This window comes from Lytechinus variegatus, chromosome 12 (assembly GCF_018143015.1).
Source record: "Lytechinus variegatus isolate NC3 chromosome 12, Lvar_3.0, whole genome shotgun sequence".
NCBI lineage: Eukaryota > Metazoa > Echinodermata > Echinoidea > Temnopleuroida > Toxopneustidae > Lytechinus > Lytechinus variegatus.
In genome coordinates, this window is record NC_054751.1 from 4,644,665 (window position 1) to 4,660,110 (window position 15,446).

A 15,446-nucleotide genomic window follows, 5' to 3' on the forward strand; every position below is an offset into this window, starting at 1 on the left:
CATGGGTGCTCGAGGGGGGGGGGGTATTTAGCTGCTCAAAAGAGCCCTGGAAACCTCCATTCATTTCATTAAAATATTAATGCTTATCCAATGTTGCAGATTGAGGCAGTAAGTTGTGACAAGTACCCCCTGAAAATAAAATAAACTTCTTTTTTTGCCTGCTTCTTTCTCAGGTATTTCAACCTTTCCTACGTAATTCTACATGTGACTCGGCCCAAGTCAAATCAAATGAATTGGAGCCACAGATATCTCTTTGAGTTAGATAATTGAAAAGGTATATCACACGTGTTTGGAATAATGTAGTCAAAAACATTTGTTCAACTATGTAAGCAAATTTTCTACCTACAGAACTTCGACTTAAGCAAGTTTACCTGCTTTAGATATCTTATCATGCCCCCCCCAATCCAATTTGTGATCATTGAAATAGGTTAATGGGAGTGAGGAATATATTCAACTGGGTTCCTGGGAAACATTGGTGCATTTGGATAATGCAAACACAACCTTTTTTTTAAAATAAGTTTATGAAAGCACAGAAAATGTCTAGATTTTGCTGCAATACAGAAGCTCCCAAATGAATGATCAGATAGATGTGCATTGGTTTGAATATACTGCAAGAATGTTGTACGGATCTTTCTTGGCTGGTCAAGTGACTGTCCATATTAGCCCACTTTCAGTAGTTTGACCCGGTTCCAATGTAAACCCAATGACCATTTGAACTTCCTAATGTCATTCCTCATCCTGGAAGCAACTTGGGAGGAAAGGTGGTGTATGTGACTTATCGAGTTCGATACCCTTGATAAAAATAAAGGGTTTGGAGAACAGGAACCATCGAGCCAAGAGGGAGGGTGTGAGACAGATGATGTGGGAGGGTGACTAGGGAATCTAATAATATGGAGAGGAGGGGGGGGGATTGGGGAGAGAAAACGGAGAGAGGGATGACACTGGCAAAATGGACAGGAATAGAAAGAAAGGTTTAAAAGGGTTTAAGAGTAGGAAGGTTTAGAAAAGAGGGATACCTGTTAGGAAGAGTGGAGATAGGTGAGAGAGGGTATTTGAGGGATAAAGCAAAATATTTGGAGTGGGAGAGGACAGAGAAAAGGGAAGGGGGAGGGAGGGGAGTTAATGAAATGAATTAGACAGGAAAAAGGAAATATTGCTAGGGATGGGGGGGGGGGGAGTGCAAACAGTTAAATGATGAATCAGGGGGAAAGGGGGATGGAGGAGGGAGAATGAATAGACCGGTGACACAACATTTGCTCCTGCGATTATTGCTCCGGGCTTAATTTCGTCAGGGGGGGGGGTCTGTTTTGCAAACCCTCACTAGAGTTACGGGTCTGAATGTGCAGCCTACTCATGCCTCTTGTGTACTGAAGGCCTCTCGAAACAGCAAGTTTTTAATCTGCTGGTCTTTGCTTGGAGACACACTTGTTGATCAAAGTTTCAATCAGGGTCTGTGCCTGCAGACTGGGGGGGGGGGATGGCCAAGCAAAATGAATAGAGAAGGTAAGAGAAACGGGGGGGGGGGGGGGGGGGGGGGGGGTTAATACAACATCATGCAAGGGCGTAGGCTGGTTTGAGCATGTGGAGATAGATAGAACTAATACGAGAGTGCATATCTTGGGGAGGTGGAACTTAAGTGGTATGGGGGGTGCACATCTTGCGAAGGTGGAACTAAGGTTTGGAAAATCAGCTGTTGAAAGCAGAAGGGGTACAAATTTTGTTTTGCTTGCCAGTGTCAGAACACCTCTGCCCCAGCGGGAGGGTGACCCCCCCCCCCCCGCCTTTGCCCTTGTTATGGTGGGGGAGAGAATGGAATGATGTGGGGGAAGGAGGAGGGGTAGTGAGAGTTCATTCCTCGTTGCAGGATGTTATAAATAGAGCATGGCCCCGATATCAGATCCTCCATATCTGTGTGATTATATGACATGATGGAGACCCCTTGATGCCATAGATACCAAACATTTCCTTCTTATTTCCTACCAACATCATTCTGACAAGTCCATTATGTTTTACAAGCCAACGAGGTACATGGATTGGCTTGGCCAGCATTGCGGCATGGGGGCAGGGATAGGCTCTTTGACACACTTTATATGTTCTTAAACTCAACTGCAGAGGTGTTGACCACAGGGTTTGGGATGGACTAGATGTGCCCAACTGAATTCAGAGTTTGAAGCTCTTATCAAGAAAGAGATTTTGGCTTTAAAGTTTAAAGAAGGCCTAACATGTGATGAAGAAGTAAGATTAGGTGTACAAACAGGTCATAGAATTTCCAAGCATTTTTTTTTTTTTTTACAAAACTCTCATTTGAACCATAATTTTGGGTCATAGTTGGTGAATTCTCAGTTTCGGCTAGTCCTGCATGCATGCCAGTAATACATGTATTCTTGCCTTGGTAAGTTGGGGAAAGTCACACAATTTTGAAAATGTGTAAGTTTGTAGATCCTTTAATCTAAGATAAAAAAGTTGATATGGTGTACCTTTTACCCACCCCACTTCCCTGAATGCAGACATGAATGTATTCATTTAAATTACATGCCATGAAGTGTCAAAGTGGTCTTATTATTCCCCAAAATAATCATGAGCTTCAGGGAAAATGGGACACTTTTCCATTAAACTATGTTAATTTCAAGTGGTCAGGTCTTCTGATGAAATAAATGATGTCTCATACATGCACCCTACATGTACAGTAGATGATGACATTGCTGGTTTTCTGTGTTTTAGATACTATGATTGATCACAGTCCCCCTTTTTTATTGACAAATCCAAGATTATTTATTTTATTTATTTATTGCAAATCTTTATCCAGGGTAGCCTGTTAAGATTTATACGAAAACATGTCAAATTACACAATATGTACAATTAAAATGTTCATAAAAATAATTTGTCTTTCACAGAGCTCTGCATTCTTATCTACATTCATAAAACACATAATTGATAACATAATAACATTGATCGCATAGTTTTAAAAATTCTACTTTATCATATCATCAATGGATCCGCACTCGATTACAAGTCTCTTGTACACCGCTATCAACCTGTACGCACTCTGCGATCATCCCAATCTAGTCTCTTACATATTCCACTATCTAAAAAATCCAGGGGCGATCGAGCCTTTGCTCATGCCGGACCAGCCCTGTGGAATTCACTACCACAGGAGCTGAAGAACTCAAACTCTGCAACATCCTTTAAGGGCAACCTAAAATTGCATTTGTTCACCAACAGGTACTAGGTTTGAAGACAGACATTTTTCTTCATTTGACAGACATTTGTAATTTACCCTTTCTTTTACTTCTCTTTACTGTTATGCTTTGCTCTCTTCTAAGCACCTTGAGCATTTAATCAAAATGGAAAAGACGTTATATAAATCATGTGTATTATTATTATAACATAAAGAGAACTAAAACATTTTATAAGAATCATCACCAGGAGTGAAGGAACGTATTTCCTTTTCCTTGTTATCTGAGAAACCTTGATATATGAGAATATCCAAACCAACAGAAGTGCTTTGATGCCAAAAGCAACTTTGATGTTGCATCAGGCAAATATCTGATCTATGTGTTCCTATTTTACAGCAAGGCAAACTCCCAGAGAGGTCTAACTACCTTTCACAGAAACCCTTGTATGGGACTGATATCGGTAACACAACTTGTGCTCCGGCAGCAATTGCTCTGGCGACAATTGCTCTGGGTTTTATTTCATCTAAGATAAAGGGTTAGGGTTGCAGTGTTAGGTTTAGGGTAGGGTGTAGGATTTAATCGGGGTTGAAGTTGGTCATTTGATTAGTGTATTGAATTCACTGCAGAGCAATCGTCGCCAGAGCAAACGTCAGGGAACCCTGATACTATGCCAGCTCCGCAACGTCTCGTCATCAAAGGTAGAGGGAGCTCTTGGGCTCCAACCTTTCCTCTGTCGTCAGCCGCAATTAACCAATTTCCCCCAGTGTCAAAAGCATTTTCCTATTGATTTATTATTGGTTGGGTTTTCTTCCCTCAGCTATCAGTCAAGGAGTTAAGTTCATTCTCTCTCGAAGCAGTTGTCTTGGGTGGAGGCGGTAGGTTGTGTGTTGGTTGGTCTAGGTTGACTGTCAGGTGTATTCAGGTGGATACAATGCTGTTTAGGTACATGTATGTTCTCCAAAAAGCTGGAATGAGCTTTCCAAGAATTTATACATGACCAGCCAATCCAAAACCAGCAATTAAATTGCCAGTGAAGGTTCTTTGTAAATAGCCAAAATATATTAATTTGGTCTTCAAAAAATTAGAATTTGAAAAATCTGAGAGTAATTCTTTATACTGTCCAAATTTGAAGATGTTGAGTTTAATAAAAGACAAGAGAGAAAAGTTAAACCCCATTTTTTTGCGGACTCCTTGGAAGTTTCAATGAGATTGTACAGTGTGCACATATGCTTGAGAAAACCTGAACTTCAAACCATGTTTTGAAGGCCTATTCATTATATGACTGTCAGCTGGTCCGAGAACCAATTTTCAAGTCCTCTCCAACAAGCTAATATCAATAAACATAAAAAATTTCATACATATCAGATGCAAGTTAGATTTACAAAAGATCTAGTCTTCAGAGTTTGCTATCGTTTCTTAAAAAAGTGATGTCAACACTTGGGTGCTATCAGCCGTTCTTATCCTTCTGATTACTATTTAATCTAATACCTCTGATTTTATTAGTTTTGTAATAAGAACATTGCCTGGCGCTGATGCTCCCCAGGGAGTGGAGATGGTGCACTTATGTGTGGAACAGTGATGGATCCTATGACCACGGTAATAATAATAATGACAATGTAAAGCGCTTAGACACCAACGTATGAAGCGCTATATATAAATGTAACTTATTTTTATCATAAGACTCTGACATGTTTATTAATGATTGTTTTTACCCATCTGTAGATGATATGCAGACTTAACCATACCCCCAACCTCCATAGCCATAGGCCTTATTGCTAGTAGATCTTTGATGTCCCTTGATGAATATAAAGAATAAAATGGAGTGACATCGACAGACAAATAAACTTGTTAGGGAGTCCATAGGAAGGATTCATAATTAAGAAGTTACAGGAAAAGATCTCTTAATCACATCATGACAATCATAACAAACTGACACTGTCCAGGCTTTATATTCAAGCGAATCAAAACATATGGACAGAATAGTCAGAGAGAGAGAGATAGAGAGGAGAGAGAGTGAGAAAGAAATTAGCAGATGAAGAGTTTTTAAAGAAAGGGTAAATGAATCATATGAAGGAAGCTTATTGTCAAGTGATTTGGTTTTTACTATGCAGAAAAATCAAATGAAAATATGGAAGGTTTGACAAAAATCCATTAAGAATAGGAATTTATTAATATTTGTCTTAAAAAATATGATTTTGCATTTTATATGCAAGCAGATGGCTAACATGTGGTGTTGTATAATTTCTAATGAATTATCTTTTTTATCATAAAAATTGATGATTGAGATTTTATTTCTTGTAGAGGCAATTATGATATAATGTGTCTTATGATATGAAGAGGTAAAACCAACTGAATTTCCGGGTTGGTGGATGTCTGAGAAGACCAAGAGAGAGAGAGGGGGGGGGGGGGGGGGAGGTTAAGGAATAAACAACAGATGATAAGGACTTGACCACTATTTAAAAACTTCACTTTGTAAATTTGGAAAGAGATATAAACCAGAATTTTTAACTGGGAGTTTAAACAGTCAAATTTTCAGAGCAATAAGAAGAAAAAAGACACAATAAAAAATGATCACTTGAAAAGTTTCCATGTCTTGTTTGTTTATATATCACCAAGTATCTCCCACTCATACAAAAGCCCCATTACAGATGTATCAACTCCCTCACAAACCCCCTATCCAATCATTTATCCAAGACACCTTTCCCTTCCGACTCTTGTTTTTCTTTCAACCCACTTTTCACCGTTACCGCTCGCTTCTCTTTTCACGGTGTCCTTCTCTGCATTACTAATTTGTTTTGGACAGAGAAATAAAGCATAAAAGTTGTTCTTTTCTTGTCTGTGCTCTCAAACTTTTGTCCTTCATTTCCTCTTGTGTATATTACTGCAATATTGGAAGTTCCTGTTTCTCTTAGAAAGCTCAATTATTTAGATTTTTTCTCAATCGATGTATCAGTCTTTATTATGTGAAATATATAGGTTTCAATATTTCTATTGTATTTGCATCTCTCTCTCTAAAACTTTCATTCTTCCATGTTCATTCTTTCAATCTACATATCTTCTTCATTGCTTGCTTTGTATGGTCAGTTCCCCCATGTCTGCGCGGTCTCCCAAGTCTGCGCACCCGCGTATCTGCGCGATTCTAGTAAAAGAAGATACGCAACGGGCACGAACTTTACACATGCAATACATAGGCAGGTATTCATTAAAAAATCCGACTCAAAATGGTGGAAAAATAATGAATTCAGGGCATTTCATGTGACGGCCTCAAAATGCAGCCTTTGTCATCAAAATCCCCGAATCGTGTGCAAAGTGAATGAGTGCGCAGACATGGGGTACCATTTTTTTTTTTCAATCTGAAAATGACAGCCCGAGGTTTTTTCAAGAAAATCTTATATTTTCTTTCATTTTTTAATGAGAAATTTGGTACACTTACTCTTAATAATGTAAGGAACACTATTAACCAAAATATTTTGTGAAAGAAGAAGAAATTCATGTTAAATCTTAACTCAAATTGTTAGGTGCGCAGACTTGGGGCCCACCATCATATGTATCCCTTTTTTTTAATATCTTTTCTGTCTATTATTTTCCCTCTCTCTTCTCTCTTCCTTCCTCTATCCTCTTCTCTTGTGTCTTTATTTCTCATTTGAAAAGCAATGCCAAGAAGGAGTTTCTCATTAGACCTCCATATCTGCCAAGGAATTGTGCAAGATGATATTTATAGAATCAGATGTTTGCCTACTGTTATCTTTGTTTTAATGTTGGCCCTGCACATTGTTCATAGATATGTATCTGGGTCTTTTGTTTGTTAGTTTGAATTTCCTTCTTGTTCTTTTGATGAATAATGATTAAATCATTATTCAAAAGGCTGCTGTCTTCATTGGGAAGTAAGGGACAACTAAAGATGGTAGCATTTACACCAGCCAAATCCAGAAAATATGCAGGGGTGTGAAAGTTCATCAATATAACTGATTTAAACTTGTTTGTTTTGATTTTCAGCTAAATTTCAGCTTATTTTAGCCTTCCTCTGTACAAAAACCATTGGAAACTCTTTTAATTTCAGCTTTATGCAACACTCTTTAGCCCATTCCAGCTCTTTTTGTTTAACACTCTTGTCTGGAGTTCTTGTTTTCTTATCCTGTTTTTCTTCATTATTTCTCTTGTCAAATCTTTAAAAGAATATTTTTTATTGGTTATCTTTCATGCAGTCTCCGAGCAAGCCAAAGAAGGAGGAAAAATTCAAGAATTTTGTCAAATCAAAGTTCCATCTCTCAGAAACAAAGGTAAATTTACTCTTTTCATTAATATTTGCTCTTATAGATTTTTTTTACCCAATCCCACTTTCCATGCAAGGGCTGAGATGGAAGTGATAGAAATGTTGTGAATTGCAAAATGTAAGAGAAGGCAATCTAGGGTTAATCTGAATAATGATGTTCTCATTAACTAATTGATTGGCAAAGTTTTTTTTGTTTTATGTACAATAATCTGAATCAATGGATTTTTTTCTCCCTTTGCCAAGAAATTAATCATCTGATGAACTGTTTTCAAAAAGTCATTACTGGTACATTGAATTGCATAATGCAGGCAAGATTGCCAGAGATGTTTCACTGGTTCATATTATACTCTTACAGTGAAAGCTAGATTGCTAGACACATTCCATGTGTTCATATTTTATTATTTTTCAAAAAAACTATGATCTGTATCTTTTCATTTCTTTGTCATCTCTTCACCCTCTCCCTCTCAGAAAATCCAAGAGCTCTGGTCGTGGTATAAAAGCACCCAACTGAAATGAAAGTAAAAGAATGAACGTAGCATAGCATATCTAGTCCAAGGACCGTTTATGAACTGTCAACTCTACGTACCTCAGAATGGATGGTAAAAGCTGAACAGAGATTATGTTCGACATATTGTTCATCAATCAACCATGGATTTCGAAAATCATTTGAAAAAAAGTTATCTGGAAGAATTATGTGAGGATGAATGAGGAAATGTAATTGTTTTATTGTGACTTGGATTTCATTTAATGAGATTAATGAAATGTAATTTTGTTTGGTGATGATAACACACAAAAAAATTGATGTTGATAAGATGTAAAATCACAATTTTATCACAAGTTATTCAAATTTATTAGCAAGTTTGTCAATGAAAATAAAAATTTTATGGATTAAATTTCAGAGAAATTGAATAAATAACCATTAGAACCAATTATGATTGTATGTGAATTATTATAGTGTGTCTTTGTGATGGTTGGTAATATTTTCAAGTCACCATCACAATGATTTTGTTCAAATTGGGGGAAAATTTGAAGATAGAACTATGGGTATAAATGACTGTATCCATATAAACAATTTCTGTTGCTTTCTGGCCTGGGCAGGGCGATCAGCAATTAGGCATTATCTTGTTGAGCGGAAGAAGAGCCCAGTTAAGATGTTTCAATTAATATCTCCCAAAAGCTCCTCAACAGAGGCTAGTTTTTCAGGCAGAATGCTGAATTCTAACCCAAGAAATTATTCCCTGATCATTTCACAGGCTTCTAGTAGTATAACAATGATATCATTCCTCTGATTTGATTGCAGCTGGATACAATGTACTTTACTGCATGGTTTTCATCAAATGTGAAGAATAAAAAAAATGGTTATTTAGTAAGCCTTGAATACCCTTCCAGTAAAGGAAGGTTCCCCACTAAAAGCAGGATTCTCGGCAAAAAGCCGGGAAAACATTACTATGTACTTGCTTTTGATAGTTGCTCTTGATTGAATTAAAACATTTTTGTGGAGATAAAAATAGTCCTTATTTCCTCATCCACCAAAGAGATCAAGTAATCTTGTAAATTCCAGTGGAATGGATTATTATTGAATCTTTTGGGCAGTTATCATACTTTTGCTCTAAGACGACATAACAAAATCTTTGCTCTCTAAATTATTGGTTTGATACATGAATGTTAAGATTAAAAACTGATCATTATTTGCCTTGTTAGCAGCGCACAAATTTTGAAGCACATCGGGAGGCTATACAACTTGCATCTTTTCTCCCAGTTGAGGAATGGACAAAATCAGTAGATTTACAATGAGAAGGGACCAAGATTGTGCCATGGCACATCATCAAACAAAGCCAAAGTCACTTTTACTTAATGAATAGAGGTCATTTACCACTATAAGTCGGTATTTATGCCATGGAAACAGTTGATAATAAGAAGATATAAGATATATATCTCATGAAGTTTAATGGCAGTATTAAGTATTGCATTACCTTGTGTTGACATACCATAATTTCTCGTTTTTTTCTTCTGTTTTATGTTCTCTAAGTTTAGTTGTGATTCTAAATCATTGAAATACATTTTTTGATCAATAATTATCATGTCAACATTTGAAGTGCCACAAGAAGCATCATTAAAACTTTCATTTTTTAATAAAAACTACAAATTCTTGTCTACATGTGAATATGTTTGGATTGAATGTCAGTGTCATGGACTGTTTCCTTTATTAATCATTGACATGCATACTACTTGAAAGCTCAGATCTTGTCTGTTTCATTAGAGTTACAACTGTTGTAATTTTGCTACTTTGGTAACTACCATGGAAACCTTGATAGTGATTGGCTGCTGAACCATGTTACCATGGTAATATGAGAAAAATTACCATAGTTGTAACTCTATGAAATGAACACCTGGGCCTCGTCTTACAAAGATTTGCGATTAATCAAATTAGCCACAACTATGGAAAGCCAGCAAGGCCAACATGTAAAATACATGTTTGTTCAAAACGTTTCTAGATAATTCTGTATATTCATACATTCATTGTTTTCTTGAAAATTAAGTGTGGCTTCTCTTTGTTTACAAAGGTCATTGTACAGGTTTCTTGGAGAAAAAATGATGACATTGATGGATTTCCGTACAAATGAGATTGATTGGATCAATCGTAACTCTTTGTAAGAAGGGACTCGGGTCTGAGGCTCAGTAGATATGTGTTCTCTACATGATTGGCCATAGCCGTGCAATTACATTTACAATCAATTATACTACTGATATTATCAGGGGTGTGAGTGGTCACAAATAAAAAGATCTGAAAAAAGCTGAAGAGTATTGAAAAAGTCTGAAATAGAAAGAGCTCCCATACTTTTTTTGTACAGAGAAAAGCCAAATATAAGCTGAAATTCAGCTGAAAAAAATCTGAACTCTCACACCCTTGTATTATGTTATGTCACAGGGTCCCCATGTCCTTATTTTAGTGGGTTGTTTGTGCCTTAAAATTGGAAAATATTCTTCATGGAGTGTGAGGGAGGGGGGGGGGGTAGAGAGAGAGAGCAAATGTGTGTCATTCATAGAAGATGGTCTTATTATTTTGGGGCTCACAGAGTCAAAGGTCACAGGTCATTTCATTAAAAGCATCTAGTTCTGGCAATGAACTAATAACCTTTTTGTGGGAGCATGCTTAGGGTCCATGGAGGGAACAAATTTCCATCTATGTTAGCATTATGAGAGTGACAGTGATCTCATTATTTTTTTTTTGGGGGGGGGTCAAGGTCACGGGTCATTTTTGGACAAATATAAAAGTTATGTGTCTTGTATTTCTGATCTGGCAGTAGAGCAGGCATGAATCCAACTGCGCTCAAACAAAAAAAAATAAATTTTTAGATTCTTCCTCTTTTCACCCCCCCTTATCATTTTTTTCTTTTTACCAACCCTGAAAGTGTCATCTGGACATGTGCCTCATTACTACCTCGGATATGGCCTCTTGCTTCCATCTCCCCTCTTAAAGTCTTTCAAAAACTGATAATAGCTATAAAACTTATCACAATAGGGACAAACGACTTAGAATAAGGTATGGTCGTGTAATGGCTCTGTCGTTTTGGCTTTTTGACTTGACAATGACGGATAGAATAGAGAGGTGGGTTTATAAGGCACACCTTTTTCACATTCCCATTGTATTCAACTCACCCAGGGATGCACAAAGTTAACAAGTATCCATTAGTGGTCTGTTGAACAGTGTACTTGGGGGCCCATAGTCAGAGACAAGTGTTGAAAAAACTAACACCACAATTCTTTGTTCACGTAGGACTAGGTGACCTGTGGCTGCACTTTGCATTCAATTTTAATTTTCCCATTATTTTGTTGAATGCCTTCAATTTTTCAAATCAATATTTTGCCTCATCTCCGTTTTATCTAAGTGGTGGTGTAATACCGATAACAGTTAACATTTTACACTTTTGTGATTTTTGTGTAAAGAAATTTTAAACAGAATTTTGATTGGTAATTTGAAAAAAGAGACTTGTTTAAGAAGAAAACTCTCCTCTGTCCCTATATGTTTTGGTGATTAGACACGTCTATAATGTAATGATTTGTGTTTTATGTAATGTCTTTGGTCAGCCCCGATGGTCAATCCTAATTGAAGTCTCTTTGTACATAGAAAATTTCTTTACTTTTCATAACTTAGGTAAATTATTAGTAGGTTTCATGAGTGTGCATGTGTGATGGATGTAATTTGTAACTTACAATAAACAAAATCGCCCTTTCTGCCCCTCTTCTATTTTCCATTCCCCTATCTCCCATTTCCTTTATGGTGATTGTGATGGTAGTGGTGATGATGATGATGGTGATGATGATTGTGATGAGGTGGTGGTGGTGGTGATGATGATGACGATTGTGATGAGGTGGTGGTGGTGATGATGATGACGATTGTGATGAGATGGTGGTGATGATGGTGGTGGTGATGATTGTGAAGAGGTGGTGGTGGTGATGATGATGATGGTGTTGATGATGATGGTGATGATGATGACGATTGTGATTGTGATGAGGTGGTGGTGGTGATGATGATTGTGATGATGGTGATGATGATGATGGTGATGATGTTTGTGATGAGGTGGTGGTGGTGATGATGATGATGATGATGGTGATTGTGATGAGGTGGTGGTGATGATGATGGTGATGACGATTGTGATGAGGTGGTGGTGATGATGATGATTGTGATGATGGTGATGATGATTGTGATGATGATGATGATGATTGTGATGATGGTGATGATGATGGTGATGATGGTGATGATGATGATTGTGATGAGGTGGTGGTGGTGATGATGGAAGTGGTGAAATTGATGGTGGCGATGACGGTGATAATGACGATGGTGATGATGATGGGAATACTGATGATTTATGGTAGTTATGACTAATTAGTTGCAATTGGAGATTCTATGCTCCACGTTTATCCCCTTCTCGTCTATTGAATCGTGTACCTCCTTTCCAATTTAATAACCCCCTCTCTCCCTTCCTCTCCTCACCCCTATCTCTCTCTATCCCCCTCTCTCCCTCATCTCTCACTGACAATGATTTGCAGTATTCCTACATGTATAGCAATCTATTTTTCATATGATATTTTGTCAACATTGGTCTACATTGGTCTGTGAGGTGGTCCTGTTTGGTCTCGTATAGACCCCACACCTAGGATTGCATCCCTGGTCCGTAAACATTCTTACACACAAAAAAGTACAAAACCCGAAACAATTAATCCATCAGACTCATTTTAAAGTTCTTTAAATTGTATCTGCATCTTGGAACTCTTGTTGGAATGTTCCCCAGGGAGTGGAGAAAGGGTATATATTGCGTGTGGGTATGCAAGGATCCGATGACCGGGGTAATAATAATTACAATGTAAAGCGCTTAAAATCACAAAAGTCTGAAAGTATTGGGCGCTACATGAATGCACCTATATCATTATTTTTATTTTTATCAACCAGCCTGTTTACATTAGCATTTGACAACCACCCATCATTATAATGACCATGTCATACTGCGGACGTATATGTAACAACATTAACCATTACCATCAACGATTACATGGATTATGAACATGAAGACGATATGTTCAGATAACAGAAAGTTCGACTCATAAACTGTTTTCAAATTAATGTTTATGTTGTCTCTAATCCTCATCCTCTTATACACGTACTATATAGGCCTACCATTTGACCCCTTCTATACTTAAGATGGTGTCACACCTTGGCGTTTTAGACAGCGTATGCCCGACGTATCAAAATTTCTCTAAAACGTCGGCATACGCTGAACTTTGATTTTTTTTTCAACTCTGGGCGTATACTTAGTGTATTCATAACGAGTTGGACGTATACATAACGTATTAGTAACTTATATCGAACGCTTCGTTAACTTATAAGTAACGTATTCCAACGAATGCTTAGCGTATTGCTGGCGTACACAACTTATGCCCTACGATAGCCTAACTTACGCATAGCGCGCGGCAGCGTATTGCTGACGAACTCGTGTCGTAGCCTATAAAAAGGCTGCCGCTCGACTATTCAAATCATAACCGCACGATACATCACCTATCAACACCACCGCCATGCCGAAGAAAACTCCTGTGAACCCCACCTTTATATACCAATTCCTATAAACATGATAAACGTTGCCAATACGCCATTATACGGTAGCTGTAAGTTATAAACATGTTCAGTAAGTTTTGTGGTCGTCCGGAGCACGTCTTCATACGTCAATATACGTTGGAGTTAAGTTACACATACGTTCAAAGCACGTTACTCATAGGTTAGAAGTAAGTTTTAGGGTACGCTGGACATTATCTCGACGTACATCGACTTATGAGTAACTTACGAGTAACGTATGTCAACGTGTATCAACGATCGCGTAACTTGCCTACAAATTATTGCCCGCGTATGCGGGACGTATGAGCCATACGCTGGCATATGTCGAAAATTTTGTGCTTGCACAAAATTTTTCGACGACCTCGCCGTATGACGACGTATACCAGCGTGTTTTAGCGTACTCTTAACGTATGCAAAACTTACCCGTAACGTATTCGACGTACGCCAGCGTATTCGCCGAATTCCTCATACGTCGGGCATACGCTGTCTAAAACGCCAAGGTGTGACAGCGCCTTTAACCGTCTATCCATGTCGCATGTATTAGCTCATCAGAGGCAGAGCTGGAACCCAATGTTATTTAGGGGTTGAAATTGGTCTTAAATTTGTGTATGAGGTTTGTAGTTAGGTCAATCGGGAAACTATTGAAATTAATTCTGAGTCTGATCTTCCCAAATATTAATTTAAATCGTATGTGACGAATGATCAATTAATTGCCGGTACAAATAAAGATAAATCAATATGATTTTTCCCCATTCTATTCTGGAGCGTTGTGGCCCAGTCGATTAGTCTCCGGAATTTGAAACAGAGGGTCGTGGGTTCGAATCCGAGCCATGGCGTAATTTCCTTCAGCAAGAAATTAATCCACACTGTGCTGCACTCAACCCAGGTGAGGTGAATGGGTACCTGGCAGGAATTTATTCCTTGAAATGCCGAGCGCGTAAAAGCTGCTTTAGCTAAAGCCAGGGTAATAATATTCAAGTCCTCTGGAAGCGCAAAGAGACGTTATTCATAATGTGTTATGCGCTATACAAGAACTGACTATTATTATTATTTAAAAGAAATTAACCCACTTATTTCCAATCTGAGTTACGGCATATTCTGTAAGTTCTTAATTTCAATCCCACCCTTTGTCTAGACTCACCCCTTTCAGCATCTCTATCTACGGGGCAAGAGGGGGGGGGGGGGGGCACATACCCCGGGACCCAGAATCCCCCTTTTCTAGTATCAATGCCAATTCCAATAATAATCTCCCTTATTAGGTGTAGATGGCTTTTGTTCCCTGGATTGTACTTTTATTCTAAGTTAACATCAATTTGTTTAGCAGCTAATGGTCCTGATTGCATCCAATTCCTTGCGTAAATTGAAAATTATGCCACCCAGCTGCGCGCTCAATTAGAGAGAAATTTTCTCGCTCGTTACTTGTCGTCGTGCCTTGCTTTTAGCGTCTGGGGATCCATCAAGGATGGATTTGCTCATGAACTGGTATGTTTGCAAATCACATACTTGATGAAAAAGAAATGGAACAGTCGGTTTTAAAGGTAATTATCATAAAAACAAACCTAATAACATGATTTCATCGTGGCCGAATTACTTGATACATTTTTCTCATGTGTCTGGGGGTGAGTAATGAAATGATGATAATAAATAAGAAGACGAAGAAGAAAAAGCAGAAGATAAAGAAGAAGATAAATATGTTGTTGTGATTATTAACCCTTCAACTAAAAAAGTTATTCAAAATAATGATATCAGTTGATCAGTTGATTTATGACGATTCGTGAACATGGAGGACAAACAATACAATGGATTGCTTATTTCCATTACCGCATAAAATAATAATGATAGAATAATGAAAATGCTACCAACTTGGGGTAGGCCTATATTGTCTACG

General features: G+C 37.8%; 1 protein-coding gene across 1 annotated transcript in view; it reads left to right on the top strand.

Annotated features, from left to right (window-relative positions):
- The window catches only part of LOC121424678 (mitotic apparatus protein p62-like), an 80,096-nt gene extending 70,984 nt beyond the window's left edge, over positions 1 to 9,112 (top strand). The window contains exons 11-12 of the mRNA XM_041620421.1: positions 7,382 to 7,456; positions 7,918 to 9,112. Coding sequence (XP_041476355.1) covers positions 7,382 to 7,456; positions 7,918 to 7,965 — 123 coding nt within the window. The 3' untranslated portion in view covers positions 7,966 to 9,112. The remainder of the gene's footprint in view (positions 1 to 7,381; positions 7,457 to 7,917) is intronic.
- The last annotated feature ends 6,334 nt before the right edge of the window (positions 9,113 to 15,446 follow it).